Source organism: Schistocerca gregaria, chromosome 1 (genome assembly GCF_023897955.1).
Source record: "Schistocerca gregaria isolate iqSchGreg1 chromosome 1, iqSchGreg1.2, whole genome shotgun sequence".
Lineage (NCBI taxonomy): Eukaryota > Metazoa > Arthropoda > Insecta > Orthoptera > Acrididae > Schistocerca > Schistocerca gregaria.
In genome coordinates, this window is record NC_064920.1 from 776,768,939 (window position 1) to 776,790,922 (window position 21,984).

Below are 21,984 nucleotides of genomic sequence, written 5' to 3' on the forward strand. Positions count from 1 at the left end.
TGATTCAGGGATGCCTGTGCCATGGAGATGTGTTTTTGTAGAACCAGGTTAGCAAGGGAAAGGTCTGAAAAAACAAAGTTCACTATGGAAGGAGGGTTGGGATCTAGAAATAGGGAATTTTTTATGGTTAAGTCATTTGGGGAGGGGGGGGGGGGGGGGGGGAGGTATTCCAAGACTTAGGCAGCATTTGAGGAACAGGATATAGGACAGGATTTTGCCTAGGGATATGGAAATTTTTCTGAATTGGTGCAGATAAATTAAGTGTCCATTGGGGGGGATTGAGCTGGAGAAAGAATCTGGTATTGGAAGTGGCATGTAAAGGTGTCAGGTGGTTGTAGGAGGAGCTGAGGTACATCGAAGGTTGTAAGGAATGAAGGCAATTGTGTTGAGGACAGGGGGTAGTATTGTGACTGGGGTTTTTCATTTATTTTACAAGACTAGCTCCTTTGGACCAAATTGAGGAACAAATCTCTCATGTCAGTACAGACAATTACAATATAAAAGAAATAACAGATACAATGAAATGTCCGTGAACCTAAAAAAAGAAGAAAAAACGGACATAAGTTGATGTAAACACAATCAACAATATGACAAAGGAATCTGCTTAATTTTTCAAGAAACACCTCGAAAGAGTAGGACTGACCCATGAAGAAACTCTTCAGTTTTGATTTGAAAGCACGTGGATTACTGTTAAAATTTCTGTATTCTTGTGGTAGCTTATTGAAAATGGATGCAGCAGTATATTGCATGTCTTTTTGCACAAGAGTCAAGGAATTGCAATCCAAATGCACATTGGATTTCTGCCTAGTATTAAATGAGTGAACACTGCTAATTCTTGGGAATAAGCTGATACCGTTAACAAGAAACAGCAGTAAAGAATATACATATTGAGAGACCAATGACAGGGTACACTGACTAATGAACAGGAGTCGACAAGATGTTCATGAACTTACACCACTTATTGCCCAAATCAACTGTTTCTGAGCCAAAAATATCCTTTGAGAATGGGAAGAGTTACCCCAAAATATAATACCACACATCACAAGCGAATGAAAATAAGTGAAGCAGGCTACTTTTCGTGTTTCGATCTATCACTTGTATTGTATTGTATGTTAATCGGGAACCTAGAAACGACGGAGAGGCTCTCTCCTCGCCGCAGCCACAGTGGTCCACAACCCCACGATGACTACCGCAGTCCACTTCACCCCTCCACCGCCCCACACTGAACCCAGGGTTATTGTGCAGTTCAGCCCCCAGTGGAACCCCCCCCCCCCAGGGAACATCTCACACCAGACGAGTGTAACCCCTATGTTTGCGTGGTAGAGTAATGGTGGTGTACGCATACATGGAGAACTTGTTTGCGCAGCAATAGCCGACACAGTGTAACTGAGGCGGATTAAGGGGAACCAGCCAGCATTCACCGAGGCAGATTCCAAAACCGCCTAAAAACCATCCAGAGACTGGCTGGGTCACCAGACCTTGACACAAATCCACCGGGCAGATTCGTGCTGGGGACCTAGCGCTCCTTCCTGCCCGGAAAGCCGTGCATTAGACTGCATGGCCAACCGGGCAGGCTAATCTATCACATACTTCAGAAACCATTTGAACAGTAAAAATTGCAGTATTAAGTCTCTGAACAAGATCCTGAATGTGGGCTTTCCACAACAGTTTACTATCTATCTGAACACCTAGAAATTTTAACTGTTCAGTTTCACCAATCATATGCCCATCCTGTGAAATAAAAATGTTGAATTTTGTTGAATTATGTGTTAGAAACAATAGAAACTGAGTCTTACTGAGATTTAGCATTAGTTTATTTTTTTACAAGCCATGAACTTATGTCTTGTACTGCATTATTTTACATGATTCCAGTGTTGCACACAACATGTTTTACTGCCAAGCTAGTGTTATCAGCAAAGAGAAATGTTTTAGAATCATCTGTAATATTAGAGGACATATCATTTATATAAATAAGGAACAGGAGTGGCCCCAACACTAATCCCTGGGCACTCCCCATTTAACCATGTGCCACTCAGACCCCACATCATAGCCATTCTCAACACTGTGGAGAATGACCTTTTGTGGTCTATTATTAAAGTAAGAGGTGAACCAATTGTGAGCTACTCCCTCTGTTCCATAATGGTCCAACTCCTGGAGCTACATTTTGTGATCAACGCAATCAAATGCCTTATCTAGATCAAAAAAGACGCCTAGTGTTTGTTTAATTCATCCAGTACCTCGCAGAGAAAAGAGAATATAGCATTTTCAGTTGGTAAACCATTTATAAAACCAAACTGTACATTTGACAGCAAATTATCTGAAATAAAATGATCAATTATCCTTACATATACAGCCTTTTCAATAACTTTAACAAACACTGATTGCATAACAATAGGTCTAAAATTGTCTACATTATCCCCTTCTCCCTTTTTATAAAGTGGCTTTACTTTTGAGTACTTTAATCGCTGTATTTACTTCTGAGTACTTTAATCACTCAGGATAATGACCATTATTAAAGGAAAAATTACAAATGTGGCAAGTACAGGGCTAACATGTGCAGCACAGTACTTTAATATTCTGCTAGGTACTCCATCATATCCATGAGAGTCCTTAGTCTTCAGTGATTTAATTATTGACTCAATCTCCACCTTCTCAGTATTACAGAGGAGTATTTCCGACATCAGTCTCGGAAAGGCATTTTCCAAGAGAATTATACAACTCCCTGTAGAAACTAAGTTTTTTTTAATTCATCAGCAATGCTCGGACAGTGTTAAATACTGTACATGTAATCTGACTTGTCAGTAACAGAAACATTTTTACTAAGAACTAATTTTATATCATCAATCTTGTCCAGCTGACCAGACACTCCATGCATTATGGTTTCAACTTTATCCTGAGAATTAGCTACTCCATTTGTGTACCACACACCCTTTGCCTTCCTAATAACATTTCAAGCACCTTGCAATACTGATTGTAATGGGCTACTGCAGCTCAATTGTGATTACTTCTAATTTTGATATAATTCCCACTTTGTTCTACATGACATCCTTATCCCACGAGTCAGCCACCCTGGCTGCCATTTACTGCTAGTACTCTCTTTAAAACATTCTAATGGAAAGCAACTTTCAAAGAACATGAAAAATGTGTTAAGGAAAACATTATATTTGTTATCTGTGTTGTTGACACTATAAACATCCTCCCACTCTTGTTCCTTAATGAGGTTTAAAAAACTCTCTATTGCCATTGCTTTAGCTTTTCTACATAGGTTGTAATTATATATAACATTTGTTTGAGTACATAAACCTTTCAGTATTAAAATTTGTGCATCATTGTCTCAAATGCCATTCACCCTTTTATTACCAGACTACTCATCTAGTAATGAAAGGTGAATAAAAATACTGTATCTGATTGTGCTACTGTTCCCCTGCATCCTGGTTGGAAAAAACAGTCTGCATCAGATTACATGAATTTAGGAGGTCTTCCAACATCCCTTTTCTTGCACATTCACACCAAAATTAATCTGAAGTCACCATAAATAACTAATTTTCGATACTTCCTACCAATTGAACCAAGAATCCTCTATATCTGCGGCAGAAATACTCTGAAGTCAGAGGTAGGGGACTTGTAAATAACAATTAGAAGATTAGTCTCACTAAATTCAACTGTCCCTGAACAACATTCAAATACCTGTTCAATGCAGTGCCATGGTATGTCAACAGACTCAAATGGAATACTGTTTTCATGTACATCGTTGCTCCCCACTCCACAAAGAATTCCTTGAAAAAAAGTCAGCTAACCTGTATCATGGTAAAGGAAGCCTCTGAAACGTCAATTATTTAAGTGGTGATCCGGTATACCAATAATATCAGTCAACATCTGTAAGCAGTTCAGTAGCTTTCTCTCTAATACCTCTTATATTTTGATGAAATATGCTAAATCCTTCACTACTTCCATACCTGACCCTGTTTGAAGGTGAGTCCTTTGTTAGGGGGACTTCCTTTATGCAGAGGTACTTTCAGCTGACTTCAGTCTAAAGAAGGTGCAACTCTAACACCAACTACTACAGAAATTTTTCCATGGGTGATCCCACCTAAACCTTCTACACTGTCACCTTAAGCTTTGCCAGCCTCCCCTTCCCATACCTATTGAGGTGCAGACCATGCCTAGTGGAACCTGATCTACTGATAGAGTCAACTAGCATCAATGCAATGTGAGCTATGACCTCTGCCATTGGTACCTTCTCCAGCCCCCTGTTAACATGCCTAACAGCAGAATTAAGATGAGGTCAATCACGGCGCTGAAATTGTTGCACAAAGTGTACATTAGTGCCACCAGTTTGAGTAGCTATCTGTACCTGGTCACCACCTACATCATACTCCTCGTTCCTAACAAGACTATTCCCACCTTCACCCACTATCACAACCAGATCCTCTTTCGTAAAATTCCTACATAACTGCCCAATGTTAACAGTCACCTGATCCAACCCTACACTAGGCTTCACAATGCTGGCGACTCCCCAACACTTCCTGCAACTGCTGGCCCACACCTCTGCCATGTGAACTACTTAGCAGCAGAGCCTTCTTCTTTTTGTTAGAATCTGAACTGACTTGGGCTCCCTAAATGCTAACGACTGCTGCATGTTTCCTAAACCTACAACTAAAAGAGGCTCCTCTCCACTACAGTCTAACAGTCAGTCAAATCTATTGGTTATACACAAAGTACAACTGTCTGAATATCCCTTCCTCCTAGCTACCTTCTTACCAACTGCCAGTTCCCATTCCACTGCCCTCTTTATCCTATCTAGTTCCTCCTTTGCCTTTTGTAACTGCACCTCAAGTGCACAGATCTTATGTTCTTGCTCCTGTATCAGTTTACTTCTGCTACAAATTCTGCATATCCAGGAGAGCACCTTGCTAGAATGCGCACTGGCTTTCCCACTGAATTCCCCCCAATGAAAATACTTTGAATGAATCTCACACTGTAACTCACTACTCACAAACCTACAACAAAGCCCACACTCCTCACTCAAGGTAAAATGTTAACAGTTACCGAAAAAACTAAATGCCTATCTCACCTAAATTCAATTACTACTGTAGTACTATTTAAAGAATTAATGATAGTGATCTCTACTAAGAAAGCAAGTGCTTTTATTAGTACTACTAAACCAAAATTAATACTAATACCACAAAAACTTCACACAATTTCTGACCTAAAACCAAAAATTCAAGCACCACTGCTCAGACGATTCCCAGCTCTTTCCAGACCCACAGTGACTGCATTCTAGAGTGAGGCTGAGGGAGTGGGGGTGGGCTGAGGTGAGGGATGGAGAAAGGTGGGAAGCCATCTGTGGGCTAGCTAGGGGTGCAGGTAGAGGGGGCCAGGTGGCATATGGCTGGGAAAGCGAATTCAGTGAGTAGGGTATGAGACAACACACAACTAGCCGATGTGGAGACTCAAATTGGGTGAGGGTACTGGGGCGTGTGCGTACGCACGCACGCACGTAGCCCCCCCCCCCCCCCCCCCACACACACACACTAACTATTAGGTGAAGGGAGAGGCGCTTGGAGGGGCACTGAGTTACCTTAGGTATTGGCCAGGAAGGTTGGGAGTGAAGGATGAGCTGTAAGGTTAGCTCGTACCTGCACAGTTCAGAAAAGGTGGTGATGGTTTGGAGGATCCAGATAGCCGCAGCTGTGTGCCATGCTACTCCTGATAACAGCATAGCACATTTCTATCAACTCAAAATTGTCCCTCCTTTACATATCACTAAGGATCTGCCTGTTCTTGTGTCCTTTTTATCTCTTATGTGTGACAATAAATCAGGGTTGCCACAAGCTTCTCAAAGTGAAATATCCTGATATTTCCCTGTTTTCCATACAAGTTTTAGCATTTTCCCAAATAAATTTTGAGATGCCAAGTGTAAGTAATGGTGTAAGCTGGGAAAAAAAAAAAAAAAAAAAAAAAAAACAGAGTAGGGACTTTTGTATTTCTCCCCCATTCAGCAAAAATCTTAAGTACTAACATCAACATATCTTGTAACGAACTGTTTTTAGATGGAAAAAGCAAGCCAAATGGTATAACCAACACTATATGTGACCATCAATAATATGTTAGTTCTACTATGTTCGTTATTGTCGGTTATTACCCATTGTGTTACACCAATTATTTTACAGGTATTGTGTGAATTTTGTTTCAAGAAATATGTGAGTATATAGCATACGTACAAATTGTCAAGGGTGGCCACAATTTTTTTCTTCTTATCGTTCATTCTTTCTAATATATAAATCATTTTCAAAAAGCCAAAATGTACTAAAATAAATAAAATGTCTATAAAACACCGCACTGTACAATGTACTTGTGGTGAGACAGTCGCAATTTCTAAAAAACAATCGCCCGTGGCCTCTGACCTGCCAAGGAGCAGAGTGGCCCTGGGTCCTTGGATAAACCACGAAAATCTGCCACAAGCAAACAGACCCACCCTGCAGGCAGATCGGTGAGAGTAGATCCGTCTGGCAGGACCTGCACATTAGGGGGGCCCATCATGGAAGTCCACAAATGTGGCCAGCTATTCACGTGTCACAGACACCTTGTTGATGAAATGAGACCATAGTGATCAATCTATGAAAAGATAACTTGTGCAAGTACTCTGAGAATCAATACTAATGAGGATAGGTAGCAAGTCACCAGACAGATGGACAGATGATCACTGAGCCAAGACTAGATTATATCACCCTCACAACTAAATTTTCAGCCACAGTATTTTCCAGAAAATGAGAGCTCATACACAAATTCATGCAATCACTCAGACACAACTCATGCACACATGACCACCATCTCCAGCTGCTCTGTCAACAATCTCTGAGAATCAGATCCAAACAAATGGTTCCCCACGCATCCCTGCCTCTTGTTGGCAGCTGCTAGACTAGTGGCAAGAAGTGGTGCCAGCACTGACTGCTAACTGACAAGAATGGTAGGAAGAAGAGAAGTAGTAACAATGAAGGTGTAGGAAGCGGAACATGTACTCAGATGTGCCCAGCCAGCTGTAATGCATGACATCTCAGTAAACAAACCATTTCATCTACTGAGACAAAAACAAGACTTTTCCAGTGCTTTTTAAAATTTCCCTAATATTTCCCTGAGATATTTGAAATTCCCTGATATTTCCCTGATTTCCAGTACTTGTGGCAGCCCTGTAAATCATACATGATCGAATTTATTTTGCGTGCACAATGATGTGTCGTGCATGTAATCCTACATAACCCAGTCAAAATACTACCTTCACCCCAACCCAATTCCTTTCATTCCTTACACCCACCAACATTATTTATCTGCCCCTACAACCACCTGACATCTTTACTCACTGCTTCTAATGCAAACCTCTTTCCCCAGGGCTATCTATCCCCCCCGTCCACAGTGGACCCCTGATAATTTATCTGGATCAATTAAGAAAAGTTTCCCTATCCCATACCCTGTTCCTTAAATGCTATCTAAGTCATGGAACCCTCCCCCCAATAGCCGAACCATAAAAATCCCTAATCTGGGTCCCAACCCCCCTTCTACAATGAACTCCATTTTTTAGATTCAATACCTTTCCTTTACATACATGGTTCCACAAAAACACATCTCCATGCCACAGGCATTCCTTAACCACCTCCACTCCTTCCACGAAATAATGTTCCTATGCAATCCCCACTATCTACATATCATCCCGACACTCCAACATTATAACCACCACACCCACAAGTTATCCAACCTGCTGACATCCTGCTCCCATCTTGGGGCACCACTATCCAACTCTCTTCCTACCCACAGTGTACCTCATCATCAACCCCTCATCATTCAGACTCTGTTAGTTGACCTTTTCTGCCCACCACGTCCTCCAAAACACCTTACCAACACTCCATGAAATCCAGTGTCGAAACAGTTCCAGAACACTGTTGTGACCTCTCCACCAAAATCCTAAGTCCCACAGAAATTTCAGTCCTGTCCAAGTGCCTCACATTAAGCTCTACTCCCAGGTTTAACCTTGTTGGACTTTGGAGACATCTACTCTACTTCTCCCGCTCCCTACAGTGGAAACCCTTCTTTGCCACCAACTCCTCCAATCAAAGCCAATTTGAACCCTGCCTGTCCCAATCCATACAACCAATCAGCTGTGAACCTCCCGCACTCTCACCTAATTATACTCTGGTCACCTTCCAGGAACAACTAACTTCCGACATGACCTTACCATTCTTCCCCAGATCCCTCCCTAATAACCACCACCTTTCAACAGAAGAAAGGACTCTCCTACCAAACCAAAAAACAGATCATGACCTGATCATTCTCCCAGCAGACAAAGTTCCAGTAACATTGTGATGAACCAGAGTGACTACCTGGCAGAGGACCTCCACCTACAAGCTTTGCCCATACCAGAAGTTCAACATAACCTCCAATCCCTGCTGAAATCCTCAGGCCCTTTCCAGAACCTCTCCCCTAACTCCAACTCCATACACACTCCACACTAACCTTATACATACTTTCTGAACTCCACACACCTAAAAATCCTGGGGTCCTCATTGTGGCTGTTTATTGTGCCCCCACTGAAAGAATCTAGGCCCCTGTTGATCAACTTCTCAATCCTAAACATCTGGTCTGGTTCAGGTTTATTGATGACATGTTTATAACCTGGACCCAAGGTCAGGACATATTGTCCTCACTCCTCAACAATCTCAACACCTTCTGTCCTATCCACTTCACCTGGCCCTTCTCCACCAACCGTGCCATCTTCCTAGATGTTGATCTCCTCCCCTCAGATGGCTCCATTCACATCTTGGTCCACATCAAACCCACCAGTCGCCAAAATTTGATAGCTGCCACCCTTCCACACCAAAAAATCCCTCCCATACAGCCTGGCCATCTGATGTAGACGATTCTGCAATGATGAGAACTCCCTCGCCAAGTTTGTTGATGGCCTTTGTAGACAGGCAATACCCTCCAGACGTAATTCACAAACAGATATCCCGTGCTATCTCCTCCCCGTGCTTAATGACTTCCATCCCAACTCACCTATCATATCTGCCACTCTCTCTTCCCTATTACATGATAATACAAAACGAGCAGCCCTTTTTTGCACCTTTTCGATGTCCTCTGTCAATCCCACCTGGTAAGGACCCCACACCATGCAACAATATTCTAACAGAGGACGAAAGAGTGTAGTGTAAGCTGTCTCTTTAGTGAACTTGTTGCATTTTCTAAGTGTCCTGCCAATGAAACGCAACCTTTGGCTCGCCTTCCCCACAATATTATCTATGTGGTCTTTCCAACTGAAGTTGTTCGTAATTTTAACACCCAGGTACTTAGTTGAAATGACAGCCTTGAGAATTGTACTATTTATCAAGTAATCAAATTCCAACGGATTTCTTTTGGATCTCATGTGGATCACCTCATACTTTTCGTTATTTAGCGTCAACTGCCACCTGCCACACCATACAGCAATCTTTTCTAAATCGCTTTGCAACTGATACTGGTCTTTGGATGACCTTACTAGACGGTAAATTACAGCGTCATCTGCGAACAACCTAAGAGAACTGCTCAGATTGTCACCCAGGTCATTTATATAGATCAGGAACAGCTGAGGTCCCAGGACGCTTCCCTGGGGAACACCTGATATCACTTCAGTTTTACTCGATGATTTGCCGTCTATTACCACGAACTGCGACCTTCCTGACAGGAAATCACGAATCCAGTCGCACAACTGAGACGATACCCCATATGCCTGCAGCTTGATTAGAAGTCGCTTGTGAGGAATGATGTCAAAAGCTTTCCAGAAATCTAGAAATACGGAATCAACTTGAGATCCCCTGTTGATAGCGGCCATTACTTCATGCGAATAAAGAGCTAGCTGTGTTGCACAAGAACGACATTTTCTGAAACCACGCTGATTGCGTATCAATAGATCATTCCCTTCGAGGTGATTCATAATGTTTGAATACAGTATATGCTCCAAAACCCTACTGAAAACTGATGTCAATTATATAGGTCTGTAGTTCGATGGATTACTCCTACTACCCTTCTTAAACACTGGTGTGACCTGCGCAATTTTGCAATCTGTAGGTACAGATCTATCGGTGAGCGAGCGGTTGTATATGAGTGCTAAGTAGGGAGCTATTGTATTAGCGTAATCTGAAAGGAACCTAATCGGTTTACAATCTGGACCTGAAGACTTGCCCGTATCAAGCGATTTGAGTTGCTTCGCAACCCCTAAGGTATCTACTTCTAAGAAACTCATGCTAGCAGCTGTTTGTGTTTCAAATTCTGGAATATTCCATTTGTCTTCCCTGGTGAAGGAATTTCGGAAAACTGCGTTCAATAACTCCACTTTAGCGGCACAGTCATCGATAACAGTACCATCGGCACTGCCCAGCGGAGGTATTGACTGCGTCTTGCTACTTGTGTACTTTACATACGACCAGAATTTCTTCGGATTTTCTACCAAATTTTGAGACAATGTTTCGTTGTGGAACCTATTAAAGGCATCTCGCATTGAAGTCCATGCCATTTTTCGCGTGTCTGTAAATTTTAGCCAATCTTCAGGATTTCGCATTCTTCTGAACTTCGCATGGTTTTTCCGTTGCCTCTGCAACAGCGTTCGGACCTGTTTTGTACAACTAGAGAGGCTAGCTATGTCCTCACATCAATTCCACACATGGGGTGCAATGGTGTGAAGATATTCCATTATCAATGCAATTCAGATGCAAAGGTAGTTGGAGTAACAAACAAAACATATTATTCTGTAGCAAGTGACTGGTGACTGATGTTTACTGACATCAAAACACTCAGAAAACAAGCCCCCCCCCCCCCCCCCCCCAACCTATGAAATATCGTTGATAGAGTTTGGGCTCACCCCGTATTTTGTGTCGTAACTAAGAAGCTTATGTTCATGAATCAGCATGGTCTTAGAAAGCATTGCTAATGCGAAACTCAGATTGCCCTTTTCTTACAAGATAAACTGAGAACCACGGATGAAGGGCATCAGGCAGATTCCATATTTATAGATTTCTGGAAAGCATTTGACATAGTGCCCCAATGCAGGCTATTAACGAAGATACAAGCATTTGGAAGAAGTTCACAGATATGTGAGTGGATAGAACACTTCTTAAAAAAATGGAACTCAGTATGTTGTCCTCAACAGCGAGTGCTCATCAGAGACAAGCTTATCGTCTGAAGTGCCCCAGGAAAGTGTGATAGGACCACTGTTGTTCTCTATATACATATATGATTTGGTCCACAGAGTGGGCAGATACCTGTGGTTGCTTGCTGATGATGCTGTGATGTACAGTAAGGCATTGAAGTTTAGTGACTGTAGGAAGATACAAGACAACATAGACAAAAATTCCAGATGGTGTGATGAATGGCAGCCCTAAATGTGGAATAATGTAAGTTAATGCAGATGAGTAGTAAGAACAGACCATAAATGTTCAGATACAGTATTAGTAGTGTCCTGCTTGACACATTCAAGTCATTTAAAACGTCTTGGCATAACATTGCAAAGCAATATGAGATGGAACAAGCATATGAAAACTGTGGTAGGGAAGGCAAATGTTCGAGTTCCCTTTATTGGGAGAATTTTAGGAAACAATGGTTCATCTATAAAGGAGGCCACTTATAGGATGCTGGTGCGACCTATTCTTGAGTGCTGCTCGAGTGTTTGGGACCAGTACCATATCAGATCGAAGGAAGACATCGAAGCAATTCAGAGGCAGACTGCTAGATTTGTTATTGTAGATTTGAACAACATGTAAGTGTTACAGAGATGCTCCGGGAACTCAAATGGGGATCCCTGGAGGGAAGGTAACCTCCTTTTCGAGAAGCTCTATTAAGAAAATTTAGAGAACCGGCATTTGAAGCTGACTGGCAAACAATTCTACTGCCACCAACGTACATTGCGTATAAAGGCCAAGAAGATAGGGTACGAGAAATTAGGGTTCATACGGTGGCTTACAGACGGTCGTTTTTCCTTACGAGTGGAACAGGAGGGGAAATGACAAGTAGTGGTAAAGGGTACCCTCTGCCATGTGCCGTACTGTAACCTGCAGAGTACCTACGCAAATGCAGATGCAGATCTGGCGTATCAGCCCCATACTTGCTGATCATTTTTATACAGCTACTAAAACACTGTCTTATGTATACATTAGCTTTTACGCAATTACTGGAGAAGAAAGAAGTGGTGATACAGCCTGAAGCATAAAATGTGTTGTAACTGGAAGTATCAATTTGAGAGGGAGCATAAAAAGACTACATGTTGCCACCAAATAGATAAAGAGAAACTGTGAAAAGAAAGCAAAATCACATCAAGGAAAAGATATAAATTTCCATCATCATTTGGTAGGGAAATTAATGTCACTCTAGAAAGTAAATCAGTGGAAAAGAAAGACTGCATAAACATTCCATTACTTTAAGATTCTGCTACATCCAAATTGCTAGAAGAAAAACTCCTTGAAAAATGGTACAGAGGAAAAAATGAGAATCTTCTTCTTCTTCTTTTTCTTTCACCTTTTACTCCTGTTTTCTATATGTCAGCATTGTTATGTGGGTCCTGACAAAATTAGTGACGGGGTGGTGGGATTCCCTTCCTGATGCTATCACTCACCCAGGACATAAGCTGTCTGCCTGGGTTTAAAGTAAATCTCATGTTCAAGTGTGAGATAAGTCTCATGTTCAAGTGTGAGAACGACTTAAAACTCTGAAAATGGCTGTATGGTATACAGCTGAAATGTTAGAAAAAGAAGTGCATTTATGTGGCTGCATGCCTGAAACTTAATGGAGCAGTCATTGTGCCATGAAGACACATTTGCATAGCCTATATTTGAGGTGGGACATGGATAAAAGCCCTGGTATTTACCTAGTTCGATGGGCAAAACTACCTAAAAACCACATCCAGCCTAGCAGGCTCAACGGCCCTTGTTAATGTGAAACTCGGATTCTATCTGGGGCTTCTTACCTCCCAAATCCCAAAAGTGGTGCATTAATGTACTCAGCTATCTGAGTAGGTAAGGATGAGACAGAGTGTATAAAACAAGCAATCAGTCTGCAGCAGAGTCTGCAAAATAAGGGGGAAAAGAAACTTGGTACCTGTGGGAAGTGGCCAGCCAGAATAACAACAGGGTGTATACGTGGGCAAGGAAAAAAAAAATCCCGGATTTTTCCCAGATTTCCCAGTTAAAAATACACTTTCTCCCAGGTGGCAGTATATTTTCCCTTATCAATCCTTTGAATGGTTATGGTTTTATACACGGGCGTGCACTTTAGAAAACGAAACTCAGGGAAAAAGACACGCTTTGGAAATATCTTTGATGTTCAGCAACATGTACACTGCATATTTTGGTATTACGAAAGTATACATTGAAATTCCACCAAATACGGCATGTTACTTTCTGAATCATCGAAATCGAGATTTTGATACACTTTTGTAAGCAGCTCATAGCTCATGTCACATGATCTCGCCAGCCGATGACAGCGGATATTCAGAACACAGGACAAGTGATGTAGTCAGCCAACAGCAACATCACTGTTATGTAGCACGAACACACAAACAGGGAAAGGTAATACTTTAAATTAATATATATAGTGTTGCTACAAGAAAAGCAAAGCTTTCACATATAATATTGGTCTCAAGCTGCAAGAGAAGCTAAGCTTTCACATATACTGTTTATCTTTTTTGCGTGTGTTACACTTCATGATACCTCACACAAATGTGCCAGCAAAATGTTTAATAATGACTTAAATGTCTGATTTCCAGGGTTTGAAATTGTTCTAAATGGCTTGTCATCAAAGAGTTGATTTTTTAATGAGAGTCAAACGCTCAGTGAATTAATAAATTCATGGTACATTCTTGCACATAGTTCAACTTATGTAAAAGGGTATTTACTTTGAAAGTAACAATTTTCAAACCACTATTCGCAATATTTTCCTGTGACCTGTTAGAAATAGGTTCGTTTCAGCAGTTGCCAGAGAGCGCAGATAACAGACGACACCGCGCTTGGATACCTATCATGACATAGGAAGCTCGTATGTATGTACGTGTAAACATTGAAAGATCATACATTATGTCACAAAAGAAACAAGACATCAGAGGATACTGAAAGAGCATCGAAATTTTGTGAACCATATTAAAATGTGTGCATTTAATGTGCATACTTAAAGGGCACATTTGTATGTCCAGATTCCCAATGAAGTAGACTTCCACCTGATAGTAAGCTTTTCAGTGTGGTTTTCGAGATGTAAATTTTCTTGGAGCACCAGTACTGCACTATATCACGTTTGGTTCTTTATTATGGCATAATGCCATATGTGCTAGAAAATGATAACGTGCGCTTGAAATGCAGTGAACAGTTGAAACTAGCCAGTACCGTGGAATTAAACATATCGTTTCAAATAAATTGACTGCCTCTGTGGAAAAGGTTAACAAAAGTCAAATTTCTTTAGCAAACATACAAAAATAACTTCATTGTTTCGCAAGGCGATTAATGCTTGACTGTCAGAAGGGTGGAAATAAAATAAAAGCTGAAACTAATGATATATTTCAGCCTTCCATAATTATGTGAATGTGTTTTAATTCACTTGATAGCTCCAGGCCACAGATATCTGTTTTGTTTTCATTTGATGTGAGAGTAAACGAAGAGGAAACAGCAGAATCACTAAATGTAAACACGGGTCACGTGGAGACTACCCACTAGAACTCAGACTGCTCTGCGCATCAGCCCCGGATCTACATTTGTGAACCGGGTCAACACTAAAAAAAAATCAAAATTTTTAAAATATGTTCATCTTGTAGCGCACGTCTTTCTGAAAAGTTTGAAACATAAAACATATGTGTTCGAGGAAATGTAAGACATTATTTGGTCTTAAGTATCCAAAAGTGCAGTGCCACACCTCTTCATAAGGTATTTTTCTACCTCACGTCTGAACTATATTCAGCAGAGTGGAAACTGAAATGTCCTGTGGTGCCTCTCCTGATCCAAGTCGACCAGTTTGACAGCCTACCTCTCTTTAGAAAAAATCTCGCAATTAATAGCAGATGGGATTATCTGTAATCTAGAGAACAAGAACTCTTCAGAAAATCTGAACTCTTTATTTCCTATTAGTTAATAACTTGCTGTTTTGTGTGACATAAAATTAAATATAGGATATATAAAACCAATACTGACAAGAGGTAAGCAAGAAATTACACATTTCTTCAAACCTTAGCTCCTAGCACTTTTTTCTCTCTAATCTTGCTACAGCTTTACATGGTGTGCTTTCCTTTCTGCGAAAGAATCTATTACCTCATCAAAGTTCGTCAAACATTTTGCTACATGAAAAATCGAAATGTCCTTATTTAATACTGAAAAAGCTGTTAAAACAAATAATACCCAAGACTGGTGTGGTTTCTCGATCTGATTACGTCTATTTTGTCACTGTCTGCTAGATAAAACAAAATAGGCCTTTCTAATATGGCAGCAATTTTATAACACACCAAATAAGCAAGACTGTTTTGGCACAAATGGCTATTTTTATAACACAACAGAATATAATCCAATAAATACCAATATCAAATGCCTATTAGACCTACCACAAGCAAAAAGCTTTATGTTAGGAAATAGTTTCACATTCAATTCATACGCAACAGCTTCTCAAGCATGAGATTGAAAAGTAGGATTATGAAATTTTTATATAAATTTGGAATAGTCTTATTCTTCTCCTTCCTCGTTCTACCAATCTTGTCATCACCAATTCAGTAGCTATTGCTGCCACTGTCAAAATGTGTTCACTGTTTAACTTCACTAACCCTGCCAGAATCACAGGTTTAGTTATTCCGCGATTATTTTCCGGTTAGGCGTTATTGCGTGTTCGAACAACACTTTTCCGCGTTACTTCCATAACAGAACTTATGCGGCTGCTGGCCAGGGACTGTACTACTGGAATTACTAGTATAGTGATCTGGCCAAAAATTTCCTGTCAAAGTTTCGTTTTCTTGGATACACCGAGAAGATAATACATAATCTTTCTCACCTGTTATTCCTGTCAGTTGTTTGTTTCCATTCTGGTAGTCTGAATCTATGGATTTCGCTACTAATTATAACTATTCTGATCATCTGAAAACCCAATCAACCACATAATCAGATAGTGATTTGCATTCATCCGTTCAGCTTTACTCCCTCAGGTATAGCCCCGTCCCCTTTTGTCTGCGGAAAGTTTATTTCTCACAGAGGCACCATGTACACTATGCATGCATTCAAAAGTCAATTAATGATTCATTCAGAAATCAACTTAAAATGGTTCAAAAAACAACAGGCACGCTTTTCAAAATCATTTGAGTAATCAATAGGCAAATGTGTGCAGGATGCTAGGTGCTTTGTGAAACAAGTTTTTTCCCCCTCGAGAATATGAATTTGGCGCCCCCTCTAGCTGCTTGCTGCGACAGCTTGCACAGCCAACAGCCACATTCCTGTTGCCAGAAGCGGGAGAATCTAAATTTAAATGTGACTTAACTGTGCATGCGCATGAGCCTGCGCATAACTGCTAAAACAAATCTAATGTAAACAGTTGCGACTTCACGCTCGCTGGAGGCAATTTGTTGTTATGAAGCACTGCATAGTCTTCCTACAGCCTTTGACATATTTTCAATTGGCAGACGCTTGCATGAGCACTGTGTGTCGTCGGATATGGTGCATTTCCTTTGCAATTTAAGTTATTTTCATTTTATTCTCTCGTTTATGTTTTATCGTTGAGGTATTATTCTGCAGTAGCGGGATACAGTAATATCCTTTGTTAGAGTATTGGTTCTTACCAGTCAAAAATACAAAAATTTAACTGAAAACTAAAACAATGAAAAATTCCCGGAATTCTAAAAATATCCCGGGTTTTCCCGGTTTTCTCCCTGATGAGGGAGGGCGGGAGGTGAATAATTCAAGACTGTTAGGCTAATAAAACAAGCACAAAAGTGGTAATGACAGCATCAAACAGGAAAACAATACAATAATAAACAGCTTTATTGATGAAGAACATTATGGTTTTGAAAGAGAAAGAGGAACAAGATATGTAATTCAATTTTTGGCAACTATAAGAGTGTGATGAATAGACAAAAACGGAGAATATGATACAAGGAGGTCACTATCCTATCCTACTCAGTATATACTTTGACAAGATTGAAAAAAGAAATGTTTTGATAGAAATACAGTAGACCTACAACAAAAAAAGTTTAGGTGTATTAAATCTGCTATGGATGTGGCGAGTTTAACTGCAGTATGGAATGAAAATTAATTAGAAGGAAGGAAGATTAGGGTTTAACATCCTGTCGACACTGAGATCATCACAGATGTGGCACAAGCTCGGAATGCTTCAAGGATGGGGAACAAAATCAGCTGTGCCCTTTCAAAGAAACAACCCTGGCATTTGACTGTAGCAAATCAGCGAAATCGTGGAAAAGCTAAATTGGGATGGCTGGACAATCATTTGAAACACAGTACTTCCAAATGTGAGTCTAGTGTGCTATCTCACTTAGTATGATTTGGACAGAGTTAACAAAAAGGGAAGTACTAAATAGGTTGGGGAAAATGGACAAAAACTGCATTAGATAACAAGAAGAAAGAAAAATTGGCTAGAACATTCCCACATCAGAAGCAGCTCATTAACAGGCACACTAGCAAGAATGATGAAAGGAAAAAAGAAGGCAAAAAGAGAAATATACAGAATATTAAAGTGAAACTGAAAAATAGTTGTTTAATGACAATAGGTAGTATAGAAGACAGCAAGAGAAGGGTAGCCAAATTTATTTTAACTCCTACAAAGGTGACAAAACATTAAATTGCATTTTCAGTTAAATAGAAACAATATAACATTCCAAAAGTAATTACCTGAATGACCACATATAATGAATATAATCAAGAAACCTGCAATAAGATGTAAAAGCTGAATCATATTAGTAAACAATATGAAGTTACTTTGCAAGCACACGAATGAGGTATGGTGAATTTTTGTTACAAATCATTATATTTGATCCAAGATAGAAGACATTTTAATAATTATGTATGTATTATTTGTATGTTCTATGCTGTCTACAAAACCACAAAAGATATTTTTTCAGCTCACTATGCTATTTTGAGCTCCTGAACGAACTAACGCTTGAAAAAATGTATTTCTAAAGAAAATACCAACCTGCATTTGAAACAGCATTTTCCTTGTTTGATGTAATGGCAGCATTATTGAGAGGGACTGGTCTATTTCCTGTAGCGCAACTTAATAGATTGTTAGGAGTAAGATTGTTGTTATGATTATTCTCCTTGTTGTCGGCAACACTGAGGGAACACCGCTGGTCATCCATTCTTTTTGATTGGAAACGAGAAAGTAGATCAAAAAATGATTCCTCGTCTTCCATATGTTCTGTCTGTGCAAAAGGGGAAAAAAGAAAAAAAAAAACTATTTCAAGTTGTATATAATGCTGAAAACAACAATATTGAACTACTACTCTAAACAAGCTTTAAAAGTAGAAACTTTTAAAAAAGTGATTTGTAGACAAGTACTCCAAGCAGCATGAAAGATAAAGGCAAATAGCCTTCCTGTTTAAGTAAAATTCTACTTACATAGGAAAAAAAATTACCCTAGTATTTTCTTCTCTCTTGCCTTAATTCTGCTAATTAATCTTTAATGACATGGAGTTTATGAATTCTGTATTGTCATCTAACTAAACTATCACATTATCATTCCTCCTCTCTCTCCTTATACCAAGAATCCACACGTAATGTACATGGGGTAGTTACCATTTTAGAGAATATGGAGGGATTTTGATTTGGAGGTAGTATAGCAACACTTTTATGTATCTGACGTCTGACAGTATACTATGATGATGATACCACCATATGCATATCCAGTAAAAATGGCGTAACTACTACACTAAATTACGAAATTATACACAGATAAACTTTATACTTCAATAAGGAGCTGGAATGGCTAAGCTACTGACAACAAGCTTTTCCATAACAATCAAGTGCCCCCTCTCCCCTCCTTGCCCCTTTCACTGTTATTTGAAGATGTTGCAAAATTTAACGAGAGAACTGACTGATCCCCAACTGGCTGGGGTGCTTGCAAACCATCCAATAGTTGACTTTGCCAGACAGTCTTCAACTGTAGGGTTGGTAATCTCTACAGCTCTCCAATGACACCGACTATTCTCCTCAATGTATGTATTTTGCTAGTTTTGCTACTTTGCTAGTTGGTTATTAAGAACAATGAATCTCCTGAAAAAGAGCATTTCACACTGATGAACAAATATTCTGGGTTGTGCATATCTTTGAAACCACTCCTGTCATCCATAACAAGACTCCAGTTTGCTTAGCCATTGAATTTGTACATCAGTAAGAAGCACTCCTGAAGTCGGTCTTTTTGTTTTCACAATGGCATGTCAACACTCAGGATTTATTTCCAGTTGTTTTTTTCTCTTGATGCAATTACTCCTAGATCTAAAGCACAAGTAACTTCTGTGCAGCTGTGCACTGACTGACCCAAATATTCTTTTAATTTTCATTTCTCTATCTCTCTTGCTGCCAATTCCTTAAATATCATAAGAAGTGATAGCAGTTAAAGGGTATATTTTGAAGTAGGAAGTGAGTTTCAAACACCCTCTTAGAATCCAGACAGACTTTTTCAAGGACAGAATTGCATCCCTGTCATAAAACTAATTTAGTACCAAAGAATGCAGTATGTAAGAATTTGTGTCGCACATTCCATATATCATTGTCCACATATCATTCTAAAACTGATCTTTCTTCTGAACACAACAGTGCACACTGTAGTGGTGATATAACCTAAATTCATATTGTGAAACCTTGGTGTCTCACTATCCTCTAGTTTTAGTCTAGTGGAACCAATATTCAGCTTTCTTCCTCAGTACTGTTAAGATAAAATACAGACTTGCATTTCCCCTGGGTAGTGCTCTTAGCGCACTGTATGCTGGTAGTCTCCTCATAGCTTCACTGACCTTTTGTCAGCCTTTTCAACACTGTTTCATTATAAATTTTGGGCAGGCAGGCAGGCACCAATATGCAAGATGTAAAGCAATCAACATTGGACACTGGCCTGGGTTAACATGTTTTTTTTTTCCCTGCTTTCTCACTGACTCTCCTTCCTTTGGAACATTACCAAGGCATACAGTGTTTTCTTAATGGCATTCAGTAATCTGGCGTCTCTAGTGTTATAGGACAGCTTAAGCACATTTTTTTACACTTAACCAACGGTCATGTTCCATTGAAATCCCCATAAACAGTGGCAGTAATTAGTTTCTTTCTTTCTCTCATCTGATTTCCTTTCTTTTTTTTACTGCCATCTTTGATATGCTGGATTAGGTTCAGCATCTGGCTACCTTGTAAACTTTCAGAGCTAAATTCAGTGTACTTTGGAATAAAATTTTTGAAGCATCATCCTGTTTAAAGTTGCAAAGAGATGGCTCAGCAAAGAAAATGGATGAAAGGATTCTCGCTCCAGTTTAATAAGGGGTTTCACCAGTGCTTTTGAGGACAGCTCAATTCAATTTCCTACTTCTGATAAAGGAACTGGCTAACCCAAGAAATAAAATTTCTCTTGCTGTTGATCCCACAGCACTACTTCAGGTGGTTCTAGGAATCAGTAGAAGATGTTGGAAGGTTGTTATGTCTATGAGCATCAGTTTGAACTGATGATCAGGCCCTGCAGTTGCTTTTACAGGCAATATAGTGGTATCATATGCTAGGAACAGAGAATATTTTAAAGCAGCATCTAATTATACACTAAAATAAAGGATGAGTTCTTGGAGTCATGGGTTTAGATTTATTCATACATGAAACACAGTTGTTCTATACATTTAAGTTGGTATCGCACAGGAAGGGAAAGAAATGTTTTTGAGAGAAAAAGAAAGGAAAAGAGCCATATGCACATATTCTGTCTCCATTATTTTCCTTTTACAAAATTAGACATGGAGTGAATTTATACAAAAACAGTAAGCTGTCAGTCTGAGTAGTAACATTGTTCTACATTTTACATCAACTTCTTTTTATATCTCTACAGAACACAGAGGTAGAAAAACAAGACTATTATCAATGTTAAATGCAATCACAATTGGGAATAAGGACAACCATTAGCTGTAGAATGGAACGATGACAATGAAAATTTGCACTGGACTGGGACTCAAACCCAGATTTCCTATTTATGTGAGCAGTCACCTTACAATTTGGATATCCATGTATGACTCACAGACAGACCCAAACTTACATAAGTCATCAACCATGCATCCTTAACCTGTACTCATACATCCATACGTATATTCCCATACAGGTCAGGCATTGTACTTTAAAGTCGCTTGCCTGGTATCGACAGAGAAATATGATACTGCAATGCCTGTGTTATTCAAATTATGATAAAAGTTGCTTTGGACATGCATGCAAAGTTCATTTGGACATGCAAGCATGTCCAAAGGAACTTTGCCTCATAATCAGAATAACACAGACACTCCAGTATTGTATTTCTCTGCTGATACTGGGCAAGCAACTTTCAAGTACAACGTCAGATCTGTATGGGAATACACATAATGAAGTAAGAGTACAGGTCATAGACATATAACTGACAACATATGGAAGTTTGGGTCTGTCCGCGAGGCATACACATGCATGCATGTTCAAATGAACTCTACATCTTAATCAGAATAACACAGACACTGCAATATCATATTATCAACGTGGAACATAATGAGTAAAATAGTCTTGTGTAGGTCATTTCCATGTAACAATTAAATTTTATACTTTCTAAGCAAATTATTGTTGGAGTAACTAAAGATGTGGAATCTACTCGTCAAGCAGCAGCAGAACATGTTGTTGTTGTGGTCTTCAGTCCTGAGACTGGTATGATGCAGCTCTCCATGCTACTCTATCCTGTGAAAGCTTCTTCATCTCCCAGAACCCACTGCAACCCACATCCTTCTGAATCTGCTTAGTGTAG

At 39.8% G+C, this 21,984-nt stretch overlaps 1 protein-coding gene across 2 annotated transcripts in view; it reads right to left on the minus strand.

Moving 5' to 3' along the window:
• The window catches only part of LOC126268607 (G-protein-signaling modulator 2), a 126,065-nt gene that overhangs the window by 44,078 nt on the left and 60,003 nt on the right, over positions 1–21,984 (minus strand). For both annotated transcript variants that reach the window (XM_049973924.1, XM_049973923.1), the window contains exon 11: positions 18,178–18,406. In XM_049973924.1, the coding sequence (XP_049829881.1) occupies positions 18,178–18,406 (229 nt within the window). The remainder of the gene's footprint in view (positions 1–18,177; positions 18,407–21,984) is intronic.